The sequence below is a fragment of the Laccaria bicolor genome, genomic scaffold, assembly GCF_000143565.1.
Source record: "Laccaria bicolor S238N-H82 LACBIscaffold_26 genomic scaffold, whole genome shotgun sequence".
In the NCBI taxonomy this organism is placed as follows: domain Eukaryota; kingdom Fungi; phylum Basidiomycota; class Agaricomycetes; order Agaricales; family Hydnangiaceae; genus Laccaria; species Laccaria bicolor.
Genome location: NW_001889897.1, coordinates 595,502 through 619,741, shown reverse-complemented (window position 1 = coordinate 619,741; position 24,240 = coordinate 595,502). Strand labels below are relative to the sequence as shown.

Genomic DNA, 24,240 nt, shown 5'->3' with positions numbered 1-24,240 from the left:
GGCAAAGGCTTCGGATGACGAATGCTTTCAATGCAACGCTTGATGCTCTTGACACTTTTCCGGGCACGTCTATCCTTTACGCCGGGTGTCAGCAGGTGCAGTGTGCGCCTGCCTATCTTTCGATCGTCTTCATCGACCTTCTCTCCGCCCGATCTCACATGCACGAACAACTCGCTTTGCACCCACCTCACCTCACTTTGTTTGCAGCCAACTGTAGCGTGAAATCGCGCAACGAGTTTTCTCACAAACTATGATTCAGCACCTCTGTGTGGGAGATGTGGAATTCATTGACCTGGGTAGAGAAATTGCGCACAAGAAAGCTGGCATCGGCTTGGTGAGTACTATTGTCTTCATCCTAAGGAATATATCTGACTTAAGGCTCAATAGGCCTTTGCGTCCTATGTACGATCTGCCTGAATCTGTTTATCAACTTTCTGGCAGACGAGGGCCCACCAACAACTAGCAATCAGCTCGTTACCACTCTATGGACCCATTCATGTTTGGCGTTGTGTGGCAAAGGCTTCGGATGACGAATGCTTTCAATGCAACGCTTGATGCTCTTGACACTTTTCCGGGCACGTCTGTCCGGTACTCCTGGTGTCAGCAGGTGCATTGTGCGCGTTGTCTGCCTATCCTGCGGTCGTCTTCATCCACCTTCTTTCCGCCCGGTCTGACATGCACTATCAACTCACTTTGCACACACCTCATCTCACTTCGTTTGTTTATGCGGGGTTTTCTGGAGTCTTCTCCAGATCATCCAAACATCGCCTCAGTTACGCTTTATAGCGACTCCAGTCTGACATAGCGCACAGAGCTGCTTCAAAAATCTCCAGTCAATGGTGCGGATTGCTACTCCATAGCGGTAGCTTTTGAGCACGGATCCTTCTAAATATTCTGGTACGAACTATGGGTAAAGTTCCATCAGCTTGATATCCGCGGGGAAACGATTCTCGTTCACTACGGTCTTCCGCGGCTGTGTTCTGCGCTGCACTTTCCTAACCCTGAATGGCCGCTTACCGGCCCTGCTTTTTGCGATATGTCACCGACTCGACACGCCCTCTTTCTTTCCAGGAGGCAAAGCTTCGGCATCAGAATACAGCCAATCTAGACCACCAGCGCGTCTGTTCTATCTGATCGGCCTTGTTCTCAAAGGAGTCTGCTATTTGTGATCGACTCATGGCCTACTCTGTGCGTCAACCACGTTACTATCATTTTTCTCCGAATATGCTTTTACCTACACGTAATACGCCTGGAATGGCAGTGCCGTTGACTATACTTCCACCGCCGACGCGGCGCTTCATTGACACCTATTCCCGTTTACGCCCTCCGAGATCATTACTCATGCAACTCCAGGGTCAAATCGCGCAAACAGTTTTCTCAAATCTTATGAGACGATACCCCCGTGGTATCATCGAACACGCATCTTCTTGGAAAGTCGCAGCACAACACAGCGCGCATCAACCTATCTCTCTTGGGCAAGTCCTGGTGAGTATTGGATTCAGCCTACAAAATATATCTGATCTAAGGTTCTATAGGCGATTGTGTTCGGCTTATCTACATAAAGCTGTTTATCGTGTCCAGCAGACGGGGTGCAGCAAAATCTAGCAGGCACCCGATGCAACAACCGCCGACAGTCGCGACGGATAGATCCTTTGTCCGACGAATGCGTTATATTCTCAAGAACAGACAATGAGATATGCAGTAGTTGATGGCTCGCAGTATATGATGGAAGGAAATATACACATACTCATATATTTGCCACCACCAACTTTCTCTCCCCAACAGACACAATTAACCTAATCGTCGCTCTCTACTTTTTCAAACATTCATCAATTTCTTTGTGCATTTTCCAACCATTTTTCAAGCACATTGTGTTGCAGAAAGCCGCTCTGCCATTGCATGTACCTGCGTAATACGACTGATGAAGTTCAGGCTTGGCTGAGATAGAAACAGACGTACCTCCACATTTCTTCACCAACCCGACCCGACCACATGTGAAACACCTTTTCCAAGGCCCAGCGGGAGCTCCATGCTGTTCCCTGATATAATCAGCATGATTGAAAGAGCTCCCAGGAACGTCAAGACAAAGCTCCCACATGTCTCCCAGACTTTTGGAAAGAAATCTGGACCGACTTGGAATGTAATCTGTGTTAACAAACCCCCCCAAAAGATAGGTTCTGCCAGTACTTTCATCCGAGACAAGTCCAGCATGAGACCGATACGTTGGGAACCCGGGCGACAGAATATGCCTCCATTTCTGTGTTTCATTGCACATTGCAAATGTGTCAGCGTAGTACGAATAGGCGAACATCTGGTTCTTGCTCGTATCAGCTGTTGGAACCGTGGGATTGTAGCCACCAAAGGTGATCAGAAGGTCCAGTTTTCGATTCTGTAATAGAACTTTAACACTTGCAAAATGCGAAATAAAGTTGTACATACATAACAGTATGCCATTTCACACCGCGGACTCGGTGGATTTCCGCATAGCTTCTTTTTGCTCCACCCATGGCTTTTGATATCCCAACTCCACAAGTCGTCATAAGCATAGGAGTCTTGAGCCCCATGAGACTGTTGTTCCAGTTGCGCGGCGTATCGGTCAGATAAACCAAACAAAATATGCAGGGTGTCCTGACTGCTGTTCAACCAGCTAGCTGCAGCTTTGCGCGGACCGGGAAGAGAACGGTGCCCCCAAAGGGGTGTTATAACAAACCCACTCAACCGTTTCCAGGTATTGCTCGTGAGATCAAGTTCCATTAAAAGATTACAGCCGAGTGCAGATCCTTTGTGCGTTCCCCCAAACACAAGCAACTTATCGTGAGCAAGCTCAACAGCAGCTTCAACAACCCTGAAGCCAGGGTAGGGCCAGTCCCCTTCTACTCCTGCGTATCGGTCTTCTGCTGTAGGCACATAAGTGGTCATCACAGAGCTCCATCTTTCAGAAAGAAGATCATAAAAATCTAGCTCGGGTCGGCCTGTGAAGAGATAAGCCTTATCATCACGGATCTTCATCTGCCAGCCGTAAAATTGGCCAGTGACAGCCAAAGGAATAGGGTAATCTTCCAACCGTCGCCACTCTTGCTGAACTTGTGAAAGGTCGAGACACCAGAGGTCACGAAAAGAGTGTCTGGCATCAGTTTGACCGCCTGCCATGTACAATCGAGCTGCACCGAAGAAAGAGAGGTCAACACAGTTTTCAAAATAAAGCAAACACGCATACTCCGCCATATAAAGCTGGCGAATCCAAAACGAGCAAGGGTAGTACGGACTGAAGTCCGAAAGTCATGTTTTTGCCAGAGGCCACGAATCTGAAGTGTTGGGACAACGACGTTGCTTGTTGGAGGAGTGACAGGGTCAGGATGTCTGATTTGGATGATTCGATCGAGTTCCTCGGCGTCTATCAAAGCTCGAATACGCGGAGTTCGTGATGAGACCGGCAGAGAGGTCAGAATCTCATGCGCATTCCATCGTCGTTGCACACTAGTCCCAGTGTTTCCCAAAACAAATAGTTGTTGAGCGGCGGAAACCAGTCCTTTGATGCGCTGGTAGCTAGCTTCTGGAGAGAAGCTAGGTAGGAATGTCCAATCTGGCAGTATTACGCTCAAAATCAGATTCACAGGAGACCATGTCCATAGTCCCCACCATGTGTAAGATTATCCTGTTGGGCAGAGATGAACCCCTGATAAATGGACTCTACTTCTCCATGCCACATCAAAGCCTGGAAATGAATGGTAATAAGTGATCATCAGGAGTCCAGTCAGAAAGGTGCTTACACTTTCAACATCTCCTCCATTGCTGCAGCACTTCCCGATCCCATTGAAGCACATCATGAGATGTTCCCGCTCTTGAATGTCCAGGTCTTTATACTCCATCCTTACGTTGGAGGATATAGCAGCTTGCGGGTCTTCAACTGAGTTACCCAAGATTTCTCTTGCTTGATCAAGGTATTGCTGCATGTCGCCCAAGATGCCAGCCATGTCCGCAGTTACTACCCCATCGCCGAATGAATGTTTGATAACTTGCTTGAATTCATTGATAATCAATCCAAAATCAACACTTCATGTTAAGAAGAGGCGAGGTGAGCACTTACGATAGTTTCTGGCGATAACTTGTTGATTAAGTGACCCAACGGCATACCTTTCTGAAGCAGAACGGTGTAAACCACCCTCTAGATCCATCTTGTTCCCTTGTTGTGAAAGACTAAGAGGTTCCATCCAAAAAAAACATCACAAAATAATTTCAAACTTCTCTGGATTGCTACAATCAATGATACCTACTATGAAGTAAAGAGTTTCAATTTATCAAATGGTTAAAATGCAGTAATCGGCCCAATCCACTCCGAATAATCTATAGCCATTTTCAATAGTAACCGCCTTTTGAGTATAGGATTGAATTGAGCTGATGATGCCTCAGGAAGCATTGGCGTGCACCGGATAGGAACGTAGCTTACCACAGTCGGGCACTTGTAAGATGGTGTAAAGTGAAATACAGCCAGGTCTTTGAACCTCGCCAAAATCTGGACAGTGTAAGGAAGGGGTATGACTCTCCTCAGGAAGCTGCGGCTCAACATTGGTATGATCACGTAGGTCCCTATTCAGCGCGTACAGGGTCTTTGGCTTGTTGGGCACACTCCTAAGCAACAAGAGAGGTCAGGACATCAACGGCACAAATCGAGTCTGGAAAAAATCCACATGCAAACAGGGAGAGAAGTGGTCGATCAGTATGATCCAGACATGCATCTGCATGAGCAGGCGCCCAAGGTGATTGCGAGGGTAGACATAGCTTGGCCACCCCTCTATCGCAGACACCAGAGAAAGACATTGGAAGACGGTCTTCAAGAACGTTTGTCATTGCCGGCGCACTGCACACGAATCCATGCGCAGACTAACCATCCCGCGTCAGGTCTGAATTAAACTCCAAAGAACACTGCGCGACCGCTAGTATACAGTTATGTTCCGGGGCGAAAGCGAACGTTTTCTTCGGGGTACAAAGGCTGCACGCGAGCCCACATAATGTGTTGGCGCATGGGCGCGGTGATCACACCGCTCGATATGATTGATATTGGGCGCGAAGCCACGCAGTAGAAAGAAGGACTCCATTGGGAATCCAGTGGAGTCGACAAATGTAAAAGAAGTTGCCGGAGTCCAAATAGGGGCGGAACTCGAGAAAGTGCATCCTGAGCGCATTGGAGTGGGGCACTATTTGATAGGACCAGGGTTTCCCTTTGACTTGGTGTATGACCAAGACTCACACGGTTTGTTGGCGAGGTTCACGCTACTCAATACGTGCGCGAATCCACGGAATACAGGGTGGCGAGCTGCTTCCTAGTTATTGGTGGGCCCTCGTCTGCCAAAACTCGATAAACAGCCTCAGGCAGATAGATTAAAGGACATGAATGCATATTGAGCCTTGAGTCAGATATATTCCATGAAGACAACACTCACCAAGGCGATGTGAGGTTTCTCGTGCGGCAATTTGTCTACAGTGTTCGATGTATTCCACATGTGCAAAACAGGGGTGCTGAATCATGGTTTGTGAGAAAACTCTTTGCGCGATTTCCCGCTAGGGGATCCTTAAGTCAGATATATTCCCTAGGATGAAGACAATACTCACCAAGCCGATGCCAGGTTTCTTCTGCGGCAATCTGTCTACCGTGTTCAATGAATTCCACATCTGCAACACAGAGGTGCCGAGTCATAGTTTGTGAGAAAACTCTTTGAGCGATTTCACGCTAAAGTTGACTGCATAATCGAAAATTTTGCAACAGAACAAAGAAGGTGTCGAGGAAAGTATCGGCCTTGAGAACATTTGCAGCCGAAGCAGGTTGCAACGCCGTTTCAGGCCGATTGCGTTCTGGTGGGGGAATTTCGCCGGATGACACCCGCGCATAATGATGTTGATTGCAGGTGAGAAAAAGATCTGCTGAGAGATACACCCGCGGAACACGGAAGCCGGCATGGTGTCCACGACAGTTCAAGGTGAGCTACTGTCACATCGCCATGACTCCCCAACGTAGGCCTTCGGTCGGCAATAGCTGACTGCGTCGTTGTTCCAGCACCGCACGCAACGCTTAACTAGCTTGGGGGGAAAGGTGCTGGCCTTCCATACTGACTGCTGAAAGGACGAGGCCGATAAGGGGTGGCCTTGGAGCGAAACAAAATGATTGCGGGACGTGGGCGCTATGCGCGAGTCCACGCAAAGGCCGGTCCGCGTGCAAGCGTTCCTTCAAGGTGCGTGCATGCACGATTTGGGAACGTCCGAGTCGTTGAGATTGAGTTTTGGCCGTGCGGACGTTAAGCTTCGTCTGCCAAAGATTCAATCAACAGCTTCAGGCAGATGGATTAAAGGACGTAAATGCCTGTTGAGCCTTGGGTCAGATATATTCCCTAGGATGAAGACAATACTCACCAAGGCGATGCGAGATTTCTCGTGCAGCAATTTGTCTACCGTGTTCGATGAATTCAACATGTGCAACACAGGGGTGCTGAGTTATAGTTTCTGAGAAAACACTCTGCGCGATTTCACGCTAGAGTTGGCTGCAAACGAAGAGGTGGGTGCAAAGCCAGTTTATTGTGCATGTCAGACCGGGCGGAAAGGAGGTCGATGAAGACAATCAAAGGATAGGCAGACAACGCGCACAATGCACCTGCTGACACCCGGAGTAAAGGACAGACGTGCCCAGAAAAGTATCAAGATCATCAAATGTTGAAGCCAATCGTCATACGAAGCCTTTGCCACACAACGCCAAACATGAATGGGTCCACGGAGTGGCGAGCTGCTTCCTAGTTGTTGGTGGGCCCTCGTCTGCCAAAACTCGATAAACAGCCTCAGGCAGCTAGAGTTGGCTGCAAACGAAGTGAGGAGAGGTGGGTGCAAAGCGAATTTATTGTGCATGTCGGACCGGGGAGAAAGAAGGTCGATGAAGACGATCACAGAATATGCAGACAACGCGCACAAGGCACCTGCTGACACCCGGACTAAAGGATAGACGTGCCCGGAAAGCGTCAAGATCTTCAAATGTTGTATCGAAAGCTAGCCATTCGTCATTCGAGGCCTTTGCCACAGAACGCCAAACATGAATGGCGGTAACGAGCTGCTTCCTAGTTGTTGGTGGGCCTTCGTCTGCCAAAACCTTGATGAAGAGCCACAGGCAGATGGATTTAAGGACGTAGATGCCTATTGAGCCTTCAGTTTGCCGCAGAACGCCAAACATGAACGGGTGGTAACGAGCTGCTTCCTAGTTGTTGGTGGGCCCTCGTTTGCCAGGAACTCGATAAACAGCTTCCTGCAGATGGATTAAAGGACGTAAATGCCTATTGTGCCCGAGTCAGATATATCTCCCAGCATGAAGACAACACTCACCAAGCCGATGCCAGATTTCCCGTGCTCTACCGCCATGTACAACGCAGGGGTGCTGAGTCATAGTTTGTGAGAAAACCGTCGTTGTTCCAGCACCGCACGCAACGCTTGACTAGCTTGGGGGAGAAGAGGCAATTGCGGGATATGGGCGTTGTACGCGAGTCCACGCACAAGCCGGCCTACGTGGGTGGAAGCCCTCCGTTTGGGCACATTCAGCATCTGGAAACGTCCGAATGGTATCAAGTCTTGACCGTTTAAACGTGGCAATCACGTCATTCTGTTCTGGCCCTCCATACTGACTGCATTTTGATGCCAGAAAAAAAGAGAGAAGACACCTCGGGTCGATCCCAAATCGTAGAAGATAAGACCGATAAGGGATGACCTTGGAGCGAAACGAAATAATTTTGGGACATGGGCGCTATGCGCGAGTTCACGCACAGGCCGGTCCGCGTGCAAGCGCTCCTTCAAGGTGCATTCACGATTTGGAAACGTCCGAGTCGTTGAAATCGATTTCTGGCTGTTCCGACGTTGCAGTCGTATCATTCGGAACGCGGCGAGATTAGCCTGATCATCCTAGAAAAAGCACATTTCAAGGTCATCTTTGCCAGTAAACGAGGGGCTTACATGCTTCCGGCAAGGTAAGAGACTTAAGTCCATCCAGTTTGAAGTTGTTTCCTCAAGGCGGTGAGTAGCGGAGTTTAAACCTCACGTGGCTTCGATGCTCACGATTCATTTCCACCCACGGGCAATATATCAACTGACCTCTCGCTGTCAATGTCTCTCCTGAGAGTGAATTGAGCGTGGATTCGTGCTCTTGTATGTGGCCTTCGGGAAAATATCTGGCGATGGATGACGTTCTTAAGGTAGTATGTCCAACTTTTTCTAGTCCGTCGTCATACGCTGATTTGCAGCCCAAGGCATTTTTTAACATCATTCTAATGTCTCTCTGTTCTTGCCGGAGGGTGACTTGAGCGTGGATTTGCGCTTTTGTATGTGGTCTTCGGACAAATATTTTGCCATGGGTGACGTTTTGAGGGTATGTTCAGCTTTTTTCAGTCCGTCTGTCATACACTAATTTGCAGCCCACGGCATTTTCTGCAAAGCCCAGAATAACATTTCCCCGATAACCTCCTTTCAAAGTCGGGGATTTGCTTCTTGACTGTTGTCTTACAACTCAACAGCCAACATTTCGTGCCGCACGTGTAATCTGTTGGCCTTCGAAGGGGTCGGACCGCACACAAACAACGCAACAGCTTCCCACTAGCCGACCGGTTTCTGTTGTCTTCCAACTCAATAGCCAACATTTCGGTAGGCGATGACGCCTTTCGACTTATGTGCATGAAGTTGTCGATAAAGTCCGCACTTCAGCCGATGATCATTCTGCCGCCTTTTGACGCTGCGATCTTCCTCTACTTATCGGCTTTCTTCCGTGGCCCTCGTTTTCGTTAGAAGATTCGAATCACATTTCGAGGTACGTGCTGCTTTTCTAGACATCCAGACTGGATCTGACTGCTCATTCATTGCAGAAGATCTCCGATGCCTCCGCATTACTGTGTGTGAACTCGCGTGCAGTGTATATTCCGAGGTGAAGACATGTGATGCGGAGGCCGATTGACATTACCATTCTGTATGGAAGTTGAACGACATTGGGGATAATTGATTGTCCCGGATTATCATTTCAATGACCTGGGCGTGTATTCGCGCCGTCGGGATCTTCTGCCTTGACTCGCGCGCAGCAGTCGTGCGACATTCTCGACCACACTCATAACGTGAGGATCTAGTCCACGGCTTTTACGCTTGAATTGTCACTTCGCGCCAAACTTGTAATGTCCCCAACGACTCTTTCTAGGGCAAAATCTGCCTGCACTCTAGTCCCTTATTTCACTCTCAAGCCTAACTCTCCCTCGAATTCCTCGTAATATGCAGTTTCCGATTGGTCGCTTGGAAGTCCGCTACCCCAAACTTACCAGTCTTATCCGAATGTCAGTAGCGGTCACCCCATGCGCCGTTTATCAACGCGCTTCGATCATCGTCGTCACCATCTCTAGACGGTTTCATTTGCTTGACGATTGCACAATGGTCAACATTCGCCATCACGTGACTTGGTACCACAAACGATAGTTGGCTTCGACGCGATGAACGAGACTGCGCGTGGATTTGCGTGCAGCACTTGGACCAAGATAACAATTCTCTGCATGCTGAGTATATGGGTATAAACTTATTTCAGGGATATCCGTCAAGCTACATAATGGTGCAACAACGTTTGTGGGAGATGGCCTCGTCTACAAGCAATGAAAAGTCGCACTGTGCATGCAGTCGCTATGCATGCAGCAATCGTCTTTTGTCTGATCTTTGGAAATGGGAGGTGGCAGCCGCTGTGGGTGATGTTGCATTCGAATCGATAGAAAGTGCAACTGTGGCTCGAGGACCCACATCGGCGGTGTCACACTAGTTGATAAAATAGCCTTCCACCATCGGTCTCACGACGCAGCCACAGATCAATCCGCCCCCAAAGTCGTCTCTTCCCTGTAACCATCGTCGATACCTTCACATCATCATCCCCGACCCCAATGCGTTTCCGAATTTACTGCCGTCGCCACTTTCCAACAAATCGTCGAACCGCCGCTCTAAAACTCATCCGTGAGACGATGAAGTCCGAGAAGGAACAGTTGGACAAAATGTTCGGGGTTCGCGATTGGTGTATTCTACTGCAGTACGTGTATTTCTACGTTTCTTCTTTTCGCACTAACGTTCCTTCAAGCGACGGCCCCCACAACTCTGACCGCAGACCTAGGGCATACGGTCGGTCAGAGGGCGATCATTGGTCCCTATGGGGCTATGCCTTCGGACTGAAGCGCTCAACCTTCTACATGCACGTATATGCAGACCAGAGCGCCACGTTCGGCCCCGACACACGTAAGGTCTTTTTTAGGCACCTTTGTCACCTCTTGGGGAGTGGGGAGGTCGGAATTATTCGCTTTTTCCCCCCATTTTCAAGACTTACGTTCAAATCTAGATATCCAACGGCAGCAAATCTTGAATCCCGTAGTTCAACGTCATCTTTTGTGCCAATTTGTGAATAAATGTAGTTCTATCGTGTTCCTTCTTCGATTACGACGCTCGGAAAACACGCGTTTTGGGTCGAGCTCTTCGCAGCAGTGATAGGTTAGACTCCGTCTGTTATCTCTTTTTGCTCTCACTCAATAACGTCAATCTAACCTGCTAGTCCTTAGTCCGAGTCCTCTGACTTTCCACCCTGGTCAGTTTCGTTAGTTGGCGTAACCTAGCTTGGGACTATCCATCCCAACACGTAGTTCAGAAGATACCGAGTACATCCCATCGTCTTCCCGTGTACCGTCCGCGACCTCGTCTGGGCCACAGAATCCTATCGTGCTCCATTGTCTGGTATCGTCCTCGCCATTCTAGCACCACATTTTTTGGCGAGGGGCCATCGCGTCCGGGGCACCCTTCTCCGCCTGATATAATCCGTACCAAGTTTGACCTATACGACCACCTTGATCGAAGCCGACATACCCAGCCAATCAACTGCGGGTTCGAACATCGTCATGATACGTGAATCGGCAACAACCCACACGTACGCACGAAGAGCACACCTACCTCGAACGTGTGAATCCGCCGCCATGTTTGCCGTTGAAGGCGTTGTCGAAAGGCGAGAGGCGTAGTGGAGATTGCGGGAAGAGGTTCTTCTGGTCCGCAGATGAAAAGTATGCGGGGGCGCTGAAGGTACATCAGTTCCGATTGCTGTGTTTGAGAACGATTGCTCACCTTGCAACCATAAGCGCCCGCTGTTAAACCCTTCGCCCGCCAAGCTTCAGGAAGGTGCTAGAATTCAACACGCCACCTGTCCTTGTCAACCCCATGAACCCTTTCGTCCGCGACGCTTGAAGCCGCAGGTGAAGCCGTAGTGTTGACCAGGGAGACCGTGAACCCAAAAGTTGGGGAGGTTCTGGCAGCAAACGTACGTCGAATCCTTCACAAGCGAATGCTGCGTTGACTTACCAAGTTTGACTCCAAAGCCCAACGGATTCGTTGCATTTGGCGCGTTTCTACGAAAGGCCGGTGAGTTTCGATGCCGGAATGGCGCTGGAGACCACTGACCGAATGGGAAAGCAGAACTTCCAGCCCTGCTGCCCAACCGCTTGGTCACGCCCTTTCCAATCCCAATGCCCACCTTCTCGTACTCCCTCACCGTCCTGTACGCTGTCCTAAATACGGAGTAGCGTCGTTTTAGCCGCGCTAATCACGAGCATATGTCGTCCCTCCCTGTTTCGTCGCGTAGAAGTCGTTTCTTTTCGTCGTGAGTTCTGCATAAAGGTACGTGAGCGGCAACAATATGTATGAAGTTGTAGATGAGTTGCCCAGTGTCTACACAGCTCTTGTCCCAGCTTGTTTAACATAAAGACGAATGTGTGCCAATTGTTACCTCGTCACGTGATATGCGTGGCCAGCCCCGACCAGCGCAACGCAAACGCAGCGATCAACTCAGGTTAGGTTCAACTCAACGCAAACCAGCTCATCTAATTGCTTGGCAACCATTTTAAGTTTTTGTTCCTGTTTCCTCGTGTCAGAACGATCTTTCGACGACAATAACTCGTCGCCTCATCATTGTTGCCGCGGCAAAATGTGATCGATCTTTATCTTCTTGCCGCGGCGACAATGTATAATATTTACCGGTCATTCCTTCAAAGATCACGAGCAATAAAATTTTAATCTAAACCCTTGGCAATGCTTATTAAATGTTTATTCCACAAATAGACAGATGCCATACTTTATGTTTTTGCAAAGCAATTACTTTTTGTTTTTGTTACTCATTCCCCTGACAGAAATTTTGAGTTGAATAGGTGAACTATTTTATTGAACATCTGTCACTCAAAAAAAAGGTAATGGGTATTTTACTTCTCCCTATCACCATTATTGCTCATGATTTTTTTTTATCTCTTTACCAGGAGGACATTTTTTGTAGGAAATTCATTTTATACAGTTTGCAAAAGACTGATAAATATTTTACATCTTCAATATCACCTTCCTGCAGCAAAAAACTTGCAGTAATGATTAATCTTTTTTAACTCCAATTTTTTGTTATAAATGTGAAATCAAAGATTTAACATAGTTATCTGCATTTTATCACATTTTTACCAGGCGACGAATGCCGTTTGCCCCTTGTGTCTGCCCCTCTTCCGCGTTTTTCCACCACAAAAAGTCGATTCTCAGCAACCAACAAGGCACTTCCTGGCTCTCAAGCACCCAGTGCGTGGTTTGTATACGCCCGCTTCGGATTGTCTGAGCTTATCGAGGTCTGTGCTCCGCGCGATGTTGGGTCGTTCCATCCGTATATTCACATAGAAGCGACGCAGATGACGGAGGAACACCGTACCACCTCACGACTGACATAACACCCAACACACATCACAACCCTCGCGCTCATAGAACGAACAACGCACCTCGACCCGGTCGTACCGCCATATACGCAGCTTCACCTTCTCAACCTCTTTGGCGGTGACGACACGCCGTGGTAAGCTACGGTGTTAAATCATGGTTTGACGCGTTTGTGGCGACTAGGCCAGGGGCAGGCAAAGACGCAGGAGGGGGAAGTGGAGGTGGAGAAGCAAATTTAAGAATACCGACGCCGAAGAAAATTGCAGAGCTCGAGTTGAGATTGTTGCAGTTGCATCAGAATGTATATTCTGGACACGAATTTGATGATTCGTCCTGTTCTTCAATGGACTGTTGAGTTAGTGTGAGTGGATTCTCCTCTCCTCTGATGATGACGTCTCGCTGAAGAAAGGCCCAATCACAAGGCCGGCGACGCAACAACCCCATATCCCATCAATGCTCCGACAGCACGTTCCTCAACTCTCTCTAATGGCACATCAACGCAGGGTCAAAGCCATCCAAGCGGCGACCAAGCTCACAAGGGACGTTTCCTCCGACACGGCATCGCAAGCGGTCAACTTTTGGTCGAGCCTCGAGAGTGCGTTGGAGGGCATAGAGGCGCAGGTGAAGTGCAAGGAGGTTAGGATGGTCATGGATGCATTGAGGAATGCAAAGAGATTCCATGTGACTGTTAGCGTTATCGCTGATACCGAGTTGAAGGGTGCTACAGATCACGGTGGGTCTCTCTTCTTTTTCTTTGGGATAAATGGGGCTAATGGATACCGGCAGTCCACAAGTGCAACCGACCGCTAAACAATCTACTCTCCTCCACGACCTCGACAAGGTGCACGAATCACTAACGCCCACCCAAAATGAACACGCAAACTGTCCTCCTACCTAATCCGTCGGGCTCCCACTTGTTGAAGCAATCTCATTGGACGACGTACTTCTGCGGATCTCAATATATCACCGGCTAGCATGCACACCTTATCCCGTCTCCGAACGTCTTCTCGCACAAAAAGCTAGAGTTGAGATTGTTGCACTTACTTCAGAATGTGGAAATTATGGAGACAAATTTGGTTTCTCATCCTCTTATTCTACGGGCCGTTGAGTTGGTGGGTTGCCCCTTCTGATGATGACGTCTCACTGACTTCAATGAAGGCACAATCGCAAGGTGAACCAACCTATATCTCCCACATCTGGTCAAAGCTGTTCGCCGACAGTGCGTTCCTCAAGCCTTTCCACTAGCACATCAAATCAAGGATCAAAGCCGTCCAAGTGGTGACCAAGTTCACGGGAGACGTTTCACTCGGCACGGCTTCGCAAGAAGTCAATTTTTGGTTGAGCCTCGAATGGGCGTTGGAGGGCATAGAGGCGCCGTTGAGGAGCGAGGAGGAGAGGATGGCCATGGATGCATTGAGGAATGCAAAGAAATTCCATGCGACTTTTAGTTTTATTGTTGATACCGGTCGGTGGGTCTCTTTTCTTTTTCTTTTTCTTTGGGATAAATGAGGCTGATGGATTCTGGCAGTATACAAGTGCAACCGAGTAATGACTCAGACTTTCCGCTAAACAGTCTCCTCTCCTCCACGACCTCGTCGAAGAATTCCATTGGACGACGTCCTTCTGCGGATCTTGAAATCCCACTGGCTAGCGTACACCTTACCTCACCTTCGAATGTCTCCTCGCACAAACGATGGTTGGCCTTGAGGGAGAAGGAGGGATGGGAGGGGGGATCGATATAGAGGTGAAGGAGGGTGATATTGGGTTGATATTGAAGTCGTTAAAGCGGAAAGTTGATGTTTCGAATTGGATGTCAATGTTAGGCAGTACCTTTCTTGCATTTCTCTCGCTGTGTCCTCGAGTAAAGGCTGATGTGGCTATCATATGCAGCGGACATTGATCGCTCGGTGCCTCTACTACACACTGAAAATGCCACTCCGTCTCGAGGACAAAATTTAACGCTTCGATACGCTAACCTCGTTCCTCGCTACGCCGCTCTATTTCCGTCCCCGCTTCCTGTTTGGCGTTGACAGTGCGATTGTCGACAGTATTAATGTGAGTCGTCCCTGATCATCCTCATTCGCTGTTGAGTTGAGATCAAATTCAAGAGATCGTTGCACTTATGTACATCAGAATGTGGAGATTCCGGGAGTTCATCCTGTTATTCAACGGGCTGTTGAGTGAGTAGCTCTTGTCCTCCTAGTGTGAATGACGTCTCGCTGACTTGACTAAAGGCCCAATCACAAGGCCAACGACCGAACATTTATCTCCTCTATCTCCTCAAAGCTACTCACACACAGCACGTTTATAAACTCGCTGTACTTACTGGCACGTCAATTTTCGGATCAGCGCCATCCAAGCGGCGACCAGGCTCATGAGGAACGTTTCCTCAGGTACATGGCCCCAGATATATTTGAGGCCGAAGAAATTGTCCAGACATTTCTCGCAGGTTACGGCTAAGTGATGATTACTCTTCGATCTGAGCGGAAAAAATACAATCACGGAACCTTCAGAGAAATGAACATGGTTGCTTCGAGCGGAATGACCGTTTGCGTATACCAATCTTATATTTGTGTACCTAGGCCAAAATGCAATGCCTGTTTATGCACCCGCGTCGTGTTCGACTCCTAGAGCAAAAGGAACTATTCCATGTCGGGCTCTTAGCATGAGAGTTCGTGATCAATCTTGCGTAGAAAAGAAGAAAGTATCGTGTCACTTCCAATCAAACGTCCTGTGCGGAATCTTCAGTGTATATCGTTGGTTGGTGCTTGTTCCTAACGGCCTCACGGCTTCAACAACCACAATCCGCAAGTGATCGTCCAAAGAATACATACGGCGCGTATAGTACAATGATGAGGGGTGTAGAGACATGCTATTAAGCATACTATCAACGAAGTGTCAGGGTTGGAAATGAAATCAAAACTGGAGGGAATACATACCCTAGTGAAAGTGCCCATAGTCATGAAAGTCTCCTTCCTCTTCGTCCCATTCCCATACAGGCTCTTAACAGCATCGCTCATCTCCGATTTCCGCTTCGCTTCCTCCATGGCCAGCCCGCTCACCACCGCCTTACTCGCCGCGGATATTTTGGCGCTCGGCCCCACCGCTGCCTGTTTCTTCGCTGGATGCTCTGCGTCGTCCGTGGGCGAGTCGTTCTTCCGCTTCTTTAAAGACTTCGACTTCTTTACGGGTTCAAGAAGGCGGTTACGCTCCATTGCTTCACGCATGGTGTCTTCCTCGTCTTGAGAAGGGTTGAGCAGGACGACGTCCTCGGTTCGGGAGTACTTCTTCCCGCATTGAGGGCAGAGCTCAAGTTCACCGTCCGAAGAGTCCGTTGTAGATGCTTTTGCTTTGCCTTTGTCGTTCTCCCGGTCTTTTGGGGTAGACGAGGCGGAGACGGTCTTCAACCCTGCCTGGGAGAAGACGCAGCCGCAGGTGGAGAGGTAGACGAAGGGCTGGACGCCGTTCATCTCCTTCAATGTAAGTGGGCAGACGAATTGTGGTCGTTCAGTGTCGCTTGAGGATGGCTCGGACGAGTGAGGCGCAGGATTGGGGCTAAGTGTCAGAGTTTTCACGTCCTATTGCATGACTGGTTTAGCCTGCTTGTAAATAAGTAGCGGCGTTCGGAGCTCACCTTAAGCGACCGGATGTGACCACATATTCTCTCCCCGTCTCCATAGGCCGCTTTGTCGAGCAAGTACTCTATTATGGTGTCTTTATTGTACAGCTTGCCTAGCGCACATGAGACGACGGGTTCCTGCAGTTTACTCTGTAGTTGAAGAAATATGAGCTCGTCGTCGTTAGAATAAAAATTTCCGCTCACCTTCGATAATGCACAGAAGAACCACCGTGCCCGAGTCTGATTGGCCTTGTCAGCTTGTTCCGCCTAACGCTCTGTCAGCTCCATATCTTTCAAGTCTTGTTAGGGTTTTATCTTACCTTCGGCTTGTTTCTAACGAGGTCGCGGCGATCTGGGATGCTTCCACCGTCATTACCCATGATAGAGACGTGATTTGTATACGAGGTGGTGGTGGTGGTCAAAGTGACTACAAGTCTGACGTGATCATCTTCACACAATCCCATATCGTGAGCAAGGTCCTACCCAGCAGCGCAATGCTGCAGGAACTATCGCACATGGACAAGATAACTCAGCTTCAAGATGAAATACAGCAGGTATTGTTTCCTTTCAACACGAAAAGTACAAATACTGACCGAACAATGGTTGTCTTTAGCTTCTCCTGATCATGGCCAACAGCATTAGCTATCTAACGTCGCGATCCAACTTTCTTCAAGTCAGCGCAGAGGTTCCTATAACTAAACAGCGGAACCCCGACAAGTATGACCCCCCAGATGTGTTTGAAGGTGAGTGACCCGCCTCGTCTGCTATTTTACTAAAGGAATGATGCATTGCGCCGACCAGCCAACAAGAAAGAGCTAGTAGCGGACTTGATGGTGAAAGCCAAGCAGATAGAGTATCTTATCAACTCTTTACCAGAGCCAGAACCCGAGGAAGAACAAGTGGGTTCACGTCCCAGTTTTCAATTTTTCGCTTACCTCCATACACCAACCAGGCAATCAGATTCCAACAATTAGAAGAGGAGATGGCGCTCGCGAATGAAGAGTACATATTGGCCGTCGGTCGCGCTAGTAAGCTCCTCCTTTTCTCCCGCCTCTCACAGACTTCAAATTGACTCTGTCTGCCAGAAAACCTTCACTCCCAAGTTGCAGAAGTCCTGCAGGCCATGCTTGTAGACAACGAGGCTAATTTACTACAAGATGGACCATCCCTTTCCGCAAGCATATCTACCACACCACCCAAAAGCTGACGACGTGTGCCAATTCGCCCGTTCGTCGTTATGTATATACCAGTGGCACCAGGGCCCGTTCCCCTCACAAATATGATACCTACCAACAAACAACACAAACCCAAGCACGATGTGTTTCCCCTCTTTGCCTGCCGTATCCTTCCCATTCCAGTTTCAATCTCGCTTACCGGAATATGTGGATGGGAGTGCCCAACGTCCTTGGATTATGAACAAAACGTACCTCGCCAGCAACATCGCCTTCCCCACTTACACCTCTTCTTCAACTCCATTCCTGCCTCCACTCCGAGATTGCCAACACTCGCCTACAAACAAGAAATCCAATGTGGATATCCCTCTGGCGATACGCTCTCGCTTCCATCCTAACGTCACCATGGAGATGACAATAGCTGAGATTCTCACAGATATCGGATCAGGAGAAAGCGCGCCTTCGTTATTTGCTTCTACCTATGGGGTTGACGACGATATTGGTCGATAGGCAAGGCTTGACCCCCTTGCCGCTTCTAGAGGAACGACGGCTGGCGGGGAACCTCCCTTCGGCATCTACACATGCGGATTTGTGGGATACGAAACTCTTCCCTCCTCAATTAGGACCTACATTGCTGAATACTTCCAAAGGTTGTGGAGCCTCCCGACTATGTTCCTTCTTCAAATCGTCAAGACCCACGGACAACTCAAGCCTTATCATAATTCCCATGCTCGCTCCCTCCTCACTCCAATTCTCTGATTGGAGGTCCACAACAGCCGCATTCTCCGATCCTCACTGCTGTCATCAGGGTGAGGGGATGCATTTCGGGATTTGCTTTCACTTCCTGGCGTCAGTCCCAGTACCACCACGAATATCACTACAGCTGAGAGACAGCCGTTATTGAGTTACAGTGAACGTCGTCCTCGTAAACCGTTTTTACCTTGGTGAACGACGATACGAGCCACTGAACAAGGCTAGACTCCTTTCTTTTTGTCGCATCTACTTACTTACAAGCTGTTGGTAAATTATGATGGTGATTGGGGACTGGGCAATTTTTCTTCGGCTCCACCGCCGTCAGTTATACAGCTTCAAATCCCGAAAATTCTCTTCTCTCTTCTCCTCTTCCTTCTCTACACCGATTTATTTCCTCTACATACTTTCCACGCGCACAACGACGAACTTTATATCAAGTTGGATTCCCAACAAAAGCTATCTGTTTTGAAATCACGAACACCAGGATTTCGAAAGACTAAATTTCCCCTTCCACCAAGGAGAAAGATTCCCGTTCCATAAAAGGCAAGGCCTCTCTGGCTGCGCAAAGGAAAGAAGACCAAGCTAAAGGGAAAAGTGAACGCTGGTCCAACGGACCACGACATACCTGTAAAAGGAACTTCGGCGACAAAATCAACTGAAGGGTTTTGCTTTATGCAGGAACTCAACAGGCAGTTTCCCTCCAATCTATCAATTCTTAAAGAACGTCACGCGTCCCAGGAACTTTGTTCAAGGGACTTTGAACGCGAAATGAGCGGCGGAACCCTTCAGTGTTCAAACCTGCAGCGAGTCATAAAGGAATGAATACTACCCTTATTGACTTACGACTTGATCGGTGGATTTAGAGGGGGTGTGAAAACAGAAAGTATCAAGATAATGGGAGCGGCGCCTGTGTGCCATCTCAGTATCGAAGAGCGCAATTTTTTGTTATTTGTGCGGCGGCGTCATGAATGCAAGCGTTGTAGAGGAGGGAATCAAACATGGGTATAAACACCCCCTTTCACCGGCACTCCGTGTGGATGGCGACAATAATTTTGGGGTAGGTTGCAATAAACAAAAAAAAGGCGTCACCCCCTTATAGAGTAGGCCGACATGCTGATATGATATATCGATGGCATACTCAAATTTCCTTGTTCAAAAGGTCCTTACTCGCCCGAATCAGTTTGAATGAAAGGGGGTGTATGTTGGTCTGCCCCCAGGGTCCGTTTAATTGCCATTTATCTACCACATTGTGACTCATCGCCGGCTCGCCCATCGAGTTCGATTTGAGTGCCTCCCGCGTTGTCGGTTATATAGCATCTGATAACCCCCACCCGAATTCAAGGAGCGCGACGATGGATTTGATTATCGACATGTTCAAGGTAAGATCGATCGTAGAATCCTGCGGTGAATCTACATCAGGAAACCGGGCACGAGAGCAAAGCGTTAGGGGGGCAAAGAGTATTCGCGGGGATTGAATACCAATGGGTAATTGGCTCTGAGGGACATAATAAATGGTATACAGATGGCCCGATAGGCATGTATGCAGAGGCCAGATCATTTCAATTGGAAGTAGGGCATTGGTAGTCCTGAATTGGAAGGTAACTTGCTTCCTGCTCTGGAAATCCCCGGAACTCTGACAAGAATGCACGTTTCGTAAATTCGGTGCAGTTGGACATTTCAGAAGGCCCGAAAGAAAGTTTAGAGGATGTGAAATTGGGGTGGATGCGTTATTTACATGTGTCAACATCAGACGTGGTGTAAATTTGAAAAGCGTCACGGTACGGAGAGCGAACATGAAGAGGATCGAGAAAAAAGCACACAAATGGGGACACGATCGTGCACATCATCATCAGGGATTCACGGGTGAAACCGAGGTTGATATCTGTAGAGCAAAACAGAAGGAAGAGAACCGTTGAAGCACGCTCGACGAGAGGGCAAACGTTCCAACAAAGGCTTCGGTAACATCCAGTTTTGGCCAAGACAGAAAACAGAAAATAGAACATCGGATTCATAGAAAGCAAGGCACGAAAGACCGGCAGCACCAGAGGTTTTAGTGTTTGTCTCCGTAGCGTGAAAGGAGGTGCATGTAAGTATCCGAAATCTTGAGGGATCAGAACCGCGAAAAGTGAGGACTAGTTTCCGCGAACAAATACCATGCGAAGCTCGCATGCAGAAACGCACCTTCTCAGCGCGTTCCTTGCCACCTGGAACAAATCGGCAAATGCGAGTCGAGGTTTCGAACCATCTCTTTGCTTCGTCAAGTAACGAAGCGCTAACGAAGCGTGAACCAATTTGAGCGGACAGGCAGGAGGAAAAATTGGATTGAAGACAGACTGAAGGCACTCTGTTCCGGTGTTGTATGCAGTACCCAGCAGCCATTGCCGTTCGTCCATGGGGTAAGACTGTGACAAGACGCGCATACAAATCCAAATCGGGATATCAGCAATTTTAAGCACAAAGACGAAGCAACGTGGTAGATCAGACCTGTTCGGTGGCGTCGTGGTCCTCGATCACGGTAAGGGCTTGCTCGACATACCCAATGGCCTTAGTCCTGTCTGGCGCGGTGTTTCGAGCAAGGATGATGGTACAGATCGCGCGTAACCACCGAGAGAACCTCTCTACTGAAAGGGCCTTATGATCCAAGCTTGCCACCATAATTGCCTAGAATGGAAAGAGCGCAGATTTAGGGTGTTTCCTTTGACCGAAGACAGATGCCGAGTGAGCACCTCGAGGCATTCGTGCAGAACTACAACGGATCAGACAATCGGTTCAGTTGGGCACCATCGCAGCCGACATCAAGGTGGCGTACTTACCATTCACGGGGCAGTCTTTATCCACCCACTGTAAGCACACTTTTAGGTCGCCGAAATAAAAGCAAGCCAAGGACTTACCAGTATGTCAGCAATTGCTTCATACGTGTCGACAGCCAGGGGCCCCGACTTGACTATTTCCTAGCGATCATCGGGCAATCAGCAAAGCAACCGCGTGATCGATATTACATACCTGGACGATTTGGGATATCTGATTCCACTCTTTTAGGTGAACTAAAAATTCAGTTTCGAAAACTCGCAGAGTATGGAGGAAGTATTGGATGCGATCGCCTTCACCCTCATCCAATGTCTTGGCCTTGTTCAGGATGTCGGTGATTCGGTCTTTGGAGGTTTTAATGTCGGCAGTAATGACACGGAGTCGCTCAACCTGCGGTGATTCACAAAGCGTTGAAACGTCGTAACAGCAAGGTGGAGAAAGAAAGACATACATCAACGGCACCTGTCGAGACGACGATCTCACGAACAGAGAAAACTTGTGATTGACGGAGGAAATGAGAAGCAGACGAATGATATTGCAGATACCTTACCCCGGCCAGACACTGCGGCAAAGGAGGCATTCACAAGATGTAAACGCGACTCCGAATCGACATCTACTGGCGATGCATTACAGCATGCTTCCAATAGCTGAATCAAACCAGTCGGAACGGCTCGGGTGTATCGTTTGATCAGGACTTACCTCTCTTGAGATGTCAAAAAGCTCTGAGATCTGTTCGCCAGCGTTTTCCCAATCCGAACACCCTTGGACAGCGCAATTATAAGCCGTCCGCCACAACCATGAGACATCTTTGAAGATTAGAGATACCGCTCTTTGCTCCGACGCGGCTGCCGTTAGGATTCTGGCTAAACGATTCGAGAGTATCAGGCGGCTGTCGGCGAGAACTGGACAGGAGCATACCCGTGCGGTAATGATTTACCACGGTGTCAATCAAAAGAGGTCTGGAGACGACACGAGAGTTAGTGCTTTCTCGGCGGTGACAACAAGTCCTGACCTGTTTGCGACAGGCTCAACAAGGAGTTGAAGGATGAGTTTGACGATACACCGAATTAACGTCATTGCTTGAACCACCACATCTCCACTAGACCCCACCTTCAGGGTCTTTAGAAGGCCTTCCAGCACTGAAAGCAGTAGAGTTCGCATCTCGGACTGATGAGAAATCTGCGTGGCTAGCATTAACATCTTGCGGTCGAAGTCCGGAGCTTTCTGCATATCATTTATGGCTCGAATCGCTGCGATGTTCCCCGTTGAGGTAAGGCGAAACCGGAATTGATGTCTTTACCTTCATTCTCCAGCCCTTACGATAATCCAGAATATAATTAGCCCTGATAATCTGAATTGGCGTCAGTTACAAACCTTGATGAACAGCAGTGAGAAAAATGACATAATGGGTCGTCGCTTCATTGGTGGGGCAACGGCGGATGACCGTGGATGCATGGGCATACTCTCTCTTTTCGATATAGCAGAGTGCTGCCTTCCGGAAACACTTTGAGCTGCTTGACAAACCGTGACTTCTGAACAGTTGGTGGCTGCCAGCAATATACCATTCTGCCGCTTCCGACCATCTCTTGGCCTTGTAGTGGCGTCCCCCATATTGCCAGATCAGCTAAGAATGTCAAAAAGGATCTACGGCACAGGCTTAGAAAGGAAGGCACGAGATCACGTACGGTTAAGCATGCTGTTGTGGGTACGGGTGGCAGCTCTACTACCTCGGCTTCACAGACGGCTGGACAGCACAGCCCGATGGGGACGTGTGGGTCAAATGACGGGTTTATACGAAAAAGCGATTACCTACATGCGAATGTGGATTCAAGGGTTTTCATCGCTCTTGCATGATCGTCGTCCTTGGAACAATGAAATATCAGTGACAAGACCAATCGGTCGACGTGGTCTGTTTCGGATTCATGGTGCCGCAATGCACGGCTTAGACAGTGCAAGTTGACGTTGGTAACAAGGGCGCTGAAGATATGGGCGTATGCCCCCTAAGTCCATGACACCCTAACTCCGATCTATTGAAAAACCTACTGTTGATGGCTGAGCGTTCTCAGATCCTGAAGGACACTAGTATTTGAATTATAAGCAAACCAAGGTAATGTCCGCATGGAAATCGAAGACCAACTCTGTGATATTAGGTTCCGTCCATTCCATATGGTCGATAATAGATTTGAAAGCTGTTCATATCAGCGCAATTCAGCCACATAGAGAGAAGGTTGAATGGAATACCATCAAGGAGAGCAGGATCGCCAGCTTTCCTCCTCTTCAGAACAGCCAGCCTCAGCCACCGTAGTTCTTGATATTCGGAACTTGCCTTGATTAGGTATGTCAAAAATGTCTTATCCTTTCATGAAACTATCAACTTACGTGATCTGTAGATGCGTCTATGGTTGGCAGGAGCTCGTTTAAAACAGCCTCTGCACGATCGTAGGATTCCGATACAAAATATGCCCTAGCTAAACAAGTCCGGTCAGCGTCAAGGTATCCGCACGGCTACTCCCGCGTAAACGTACCCATCGTGCGTAATAGAGATATCTTCGGAGTTGAAATGTCCTTTAAACGCTCAAAGACCTGCGGAACAGAGGTTCGCGTACCTTGAGTTCCACAACCCCCGAACCTGCTGTATCGTCCAGTTGATCTGCCATAGAGAAAGCCTTTTGCAACCACTCGACCGCATCGGCTGGCTTGGTGCCATCTTCAGCACTTGGCTCCTTTAGCAGTGATTTACCAATTTGGTGGAGTTTGTACGCCAGAAGTTCGCGCTAATTCCAGACCCTTAGTAACTATTGGGACCAGGCTGTACTCCTCGCTTACGTCGTGTGGAGGTAGGAGGGCGAGACGTTGATGATCGCCTGGAATGTTCACACGTGATTTACTCCCGTCCTAAACGGGAGAATGCTTACCTGTGATCTTTTTTGACATAAACTCTGCCACAGTATAATTACCCTCTTTCCATGCCTGTGAAATGAGGGTTTATCTCGTGATCGGCGTGTGAACGATGAATAACATACCGCTTCCATTCTACTGGAGTGATACACAATAGTCGCGCATGCTATGGACTGTTGATGTGTACCGTCCGGGTCACCTGCATTCCTCAACAGTTCTTCAAACTGCAACCTGACA

General features: G+C 48.7%; 9 protein-coding genes across 9 annotated transcripts; 4 read left to right on the top strand and 5 right to left on the bottom strand.

Moving 5' to 3' along the window:
* Positions 1-1,224: 1,224 nt before the first annotated feature.
* Positions 1,225-1,562, top strand: LACBIDRAFT_304182 (uncharacterized protein; the record flags this gene model as incomplete). The annotated part of the gene is made up of 2 exons (XM_001884635.1): positions 1,225-1,485; positions 1,536-1,562. The coding sequence occupies 2 exons, from the start codon at positions 1,225-1,227 to the stop codon at positions 1,560-1,562; spliced, it is 288 nt and encodes a 95-aa protein (XP_001884670.1).
* Positions 1,563-1,810: 248 nt separating this feature from the next.
* On the bottom strand, positions 1,811-7,420 carry LACBIDRAFT_330381 (uncharacterized protein; the record flags this gene model as incomplete). Its single annotated transcript, XM_001884555.1, has 17 exons — positions 1,811-1,938; positions 1,960-2,389; positions 2,440-3,161; positions 3,218-3,564; positions 3,615-3,715; positions 3,771-4,015; positions 4,088-4,197; positions 4,228-4,270; positions 4,448-4,629; positions 4,860-4,881; positions 5,249-5,314; positions 5,442-5,559; positions 5,611-5,670; positions 6,110-6,301; positions 6,406-6,481; positions 6,644-6,974; positions 7,360-7,420. 17 exons carry the CDS (start codon positions 7,418-7,420, stop codon positions 1,811-1,813), a joined length of 3,234 nt encoding a protein of 1,077 aa, XP_001884590.1.
* A 2,506-nt stretch (positions 7,421-9,926) lies between these two features.
* Positions 9,927-10,439, top strand: LACBIDRAFT_304179 (uncharacterized protein; the record flags this gene model as incomplete). Its single annotated transcript, XM_001884634.1, has 2 exons — positions 9,927-10,069; positions 10,118-10,439. 2 exons carry the CDS (start codon positions 9,927-9,929, stop codon positions 10,437-10,439), a joined length of 465 nt encoding a protein of 154 aa, XP_001884669.1.
* A 419-nt stretch (positions 10,440-10,858) lies between these two features.
* Positions 10,859-11,913, bottom strand: LACBIDRAFT_330380 (uncharacterized protein; the record flags this gene model as incomplete). The annotated part of the gene is made up of 7 exons (XM_001884554.1): positions 10,859-10,902; positions 10,956-11,094; positions 11,143-11,162; positions 11,242-11,323; positions 11,377-11,470; positions 11,494-11,582; positions 11,887-11,913. 7 exons carry the CDS (start codon positions 11,911-11,913, stop codon positions 10,859-10,861), a joined length of 495 nt encoding a protein of 164 aa, XP_001884589.1.
* Positions 11,914-12,917: 1,004 nt separating this feature from the next.
* LACBIDRAFT_304176 (uncharacterized protein) lies at positions 12,918-15,349 on the top strand. Its single transcript, XM_001884633.1, has 8 exons — positions 12,918-13,076; positions 13,099-13,111; positions 13,212-13,486; positions 13,912-13,924; positions 14,013-14,222; positions 14,282-14,571; positions 14,644-14,713; positions 15,215-15,349. The coding sequence occupies exons 3-6, from the start codon at positions 13,240-13,242 to the stop codon at positions 14,493-14,495; spliced, it is 684 nt and encodes a 227-aa protein (XP_001884668.1). The 5' UTR covers positions 12,918-13,076; positions 13,099-13,111; positions 13,212-13,239; the 3' UTR covers positions 14,496-14,571; positions 14,644-14,713; positions 15,215-15,349.
* Positions 15,350-15,845: 496 nt separating this feature from the next.
* Positions 15,846-16,752, bottom strand: LACBIDRAFT_161370 (uncharacterized protein; the record flags this gene model as incomplete). The annotated part of the gene is made up of 5 exons (XM_001884553.1): positions 15,846-16,061; positions 16,152-16,331; positions 16,388-16,522; positions 16,577-16,639; positions 16,693-16,752. Coding segments are annotated over 5 exons (654 nt in total), but the record flags the coding sequence as incomplete, so codon positions are not given.
* Positions 16,753-16,997: 245 nt separating this feature from the next.
* Positions 16,998-17,579, top strand: LACBIDRAFT_330376 (uncharacterized protein; the record flags this gene model as incomplete). Its single annotated transcript, XM_001884632.1, has 4 exons — positions 16,998-17,115; positions 17,174-17,271; positions 17,325-17,400; positions 17,458-17,579. 4 exons carry the CDS (start codon positions 16,998-17,000, stop codon positions 17,577-17,579), a joined length of 414 nt encoding a protein of 137 aa, XP_001884667.1.
* A 2,768-nt stretch (positions 17,580-20,347) lies between these two features.
* On the bottom strand, positions 20,348-20,952 carry LACBIDRAFT_304173 (uncharacterized protein; the record flags this gene model as incomplete). The annotated part of the gene is made up of 4 exons (XM_001884552.1): positions 20,348-20,398; positions 20,479-20,569; positions 20,632-20,699; positions 20,782-20,952. 4 exons carry the CDS (start codon positions 20,950-20,952, stop codon positions 20,348-20,350), a joined length of 381 nt encoding a protein of 126 aa, XP_001884587.1.
* A 114-nt stretch (positions 20,953-21,066) lies between these two features.
* On the bottom strand, positions 21,067-24,137 carry LACBIDRAFT_304172 (uncharacterized protein; the record flags this gene model as incomplete). Its single annotated transcript, XM_001884551.1, has 18 exons — positions 21,067-21,138; positions 21,189-21,248; positions 21,301-21,495; positions 21,557-21,600; positions 21,656-21,752; positions 21,805-21,968; positions 22,024-22,064; positions 22,118-22,355; positions 22,480-22,729; positions 22,923-23,105; positions 23,209-23,294; positions 23,347-23,431; positions 23,485-23,573; positions 23,631-23,652; positions 23,712-23,879; positions 23,932-23,969; positions 24,021-24,075; positions 24,129-24,137. 18 exons carry the CDS (start codon positions 24,135-24,137, stop codon positions 21,067-21,069), a joined length of 1,896 nt encoding a protein of 631 aa, XP_001884586.1.
* Positions 24,138-24,240: the final 103 nt, after the last annotated feature.

Bases quoted from the DNA above. Each gene is read 5' to 3' on its own strand.
- LACBIDRAFT_304176 (XM_001884633.1), top strand. From the start codon at position 13,240: ATGGCACATCAACGCAGGGTCAAAGCCATCCAAGCGGCGACCAAGCTC. The intron at 14,223-14,281 runs GTGGGTCTCTTT...GGATTCTGGCAG, and splicing joins TTTATTGTTGATACCGGTCG to TATACAAGTGCAACCGAGTA.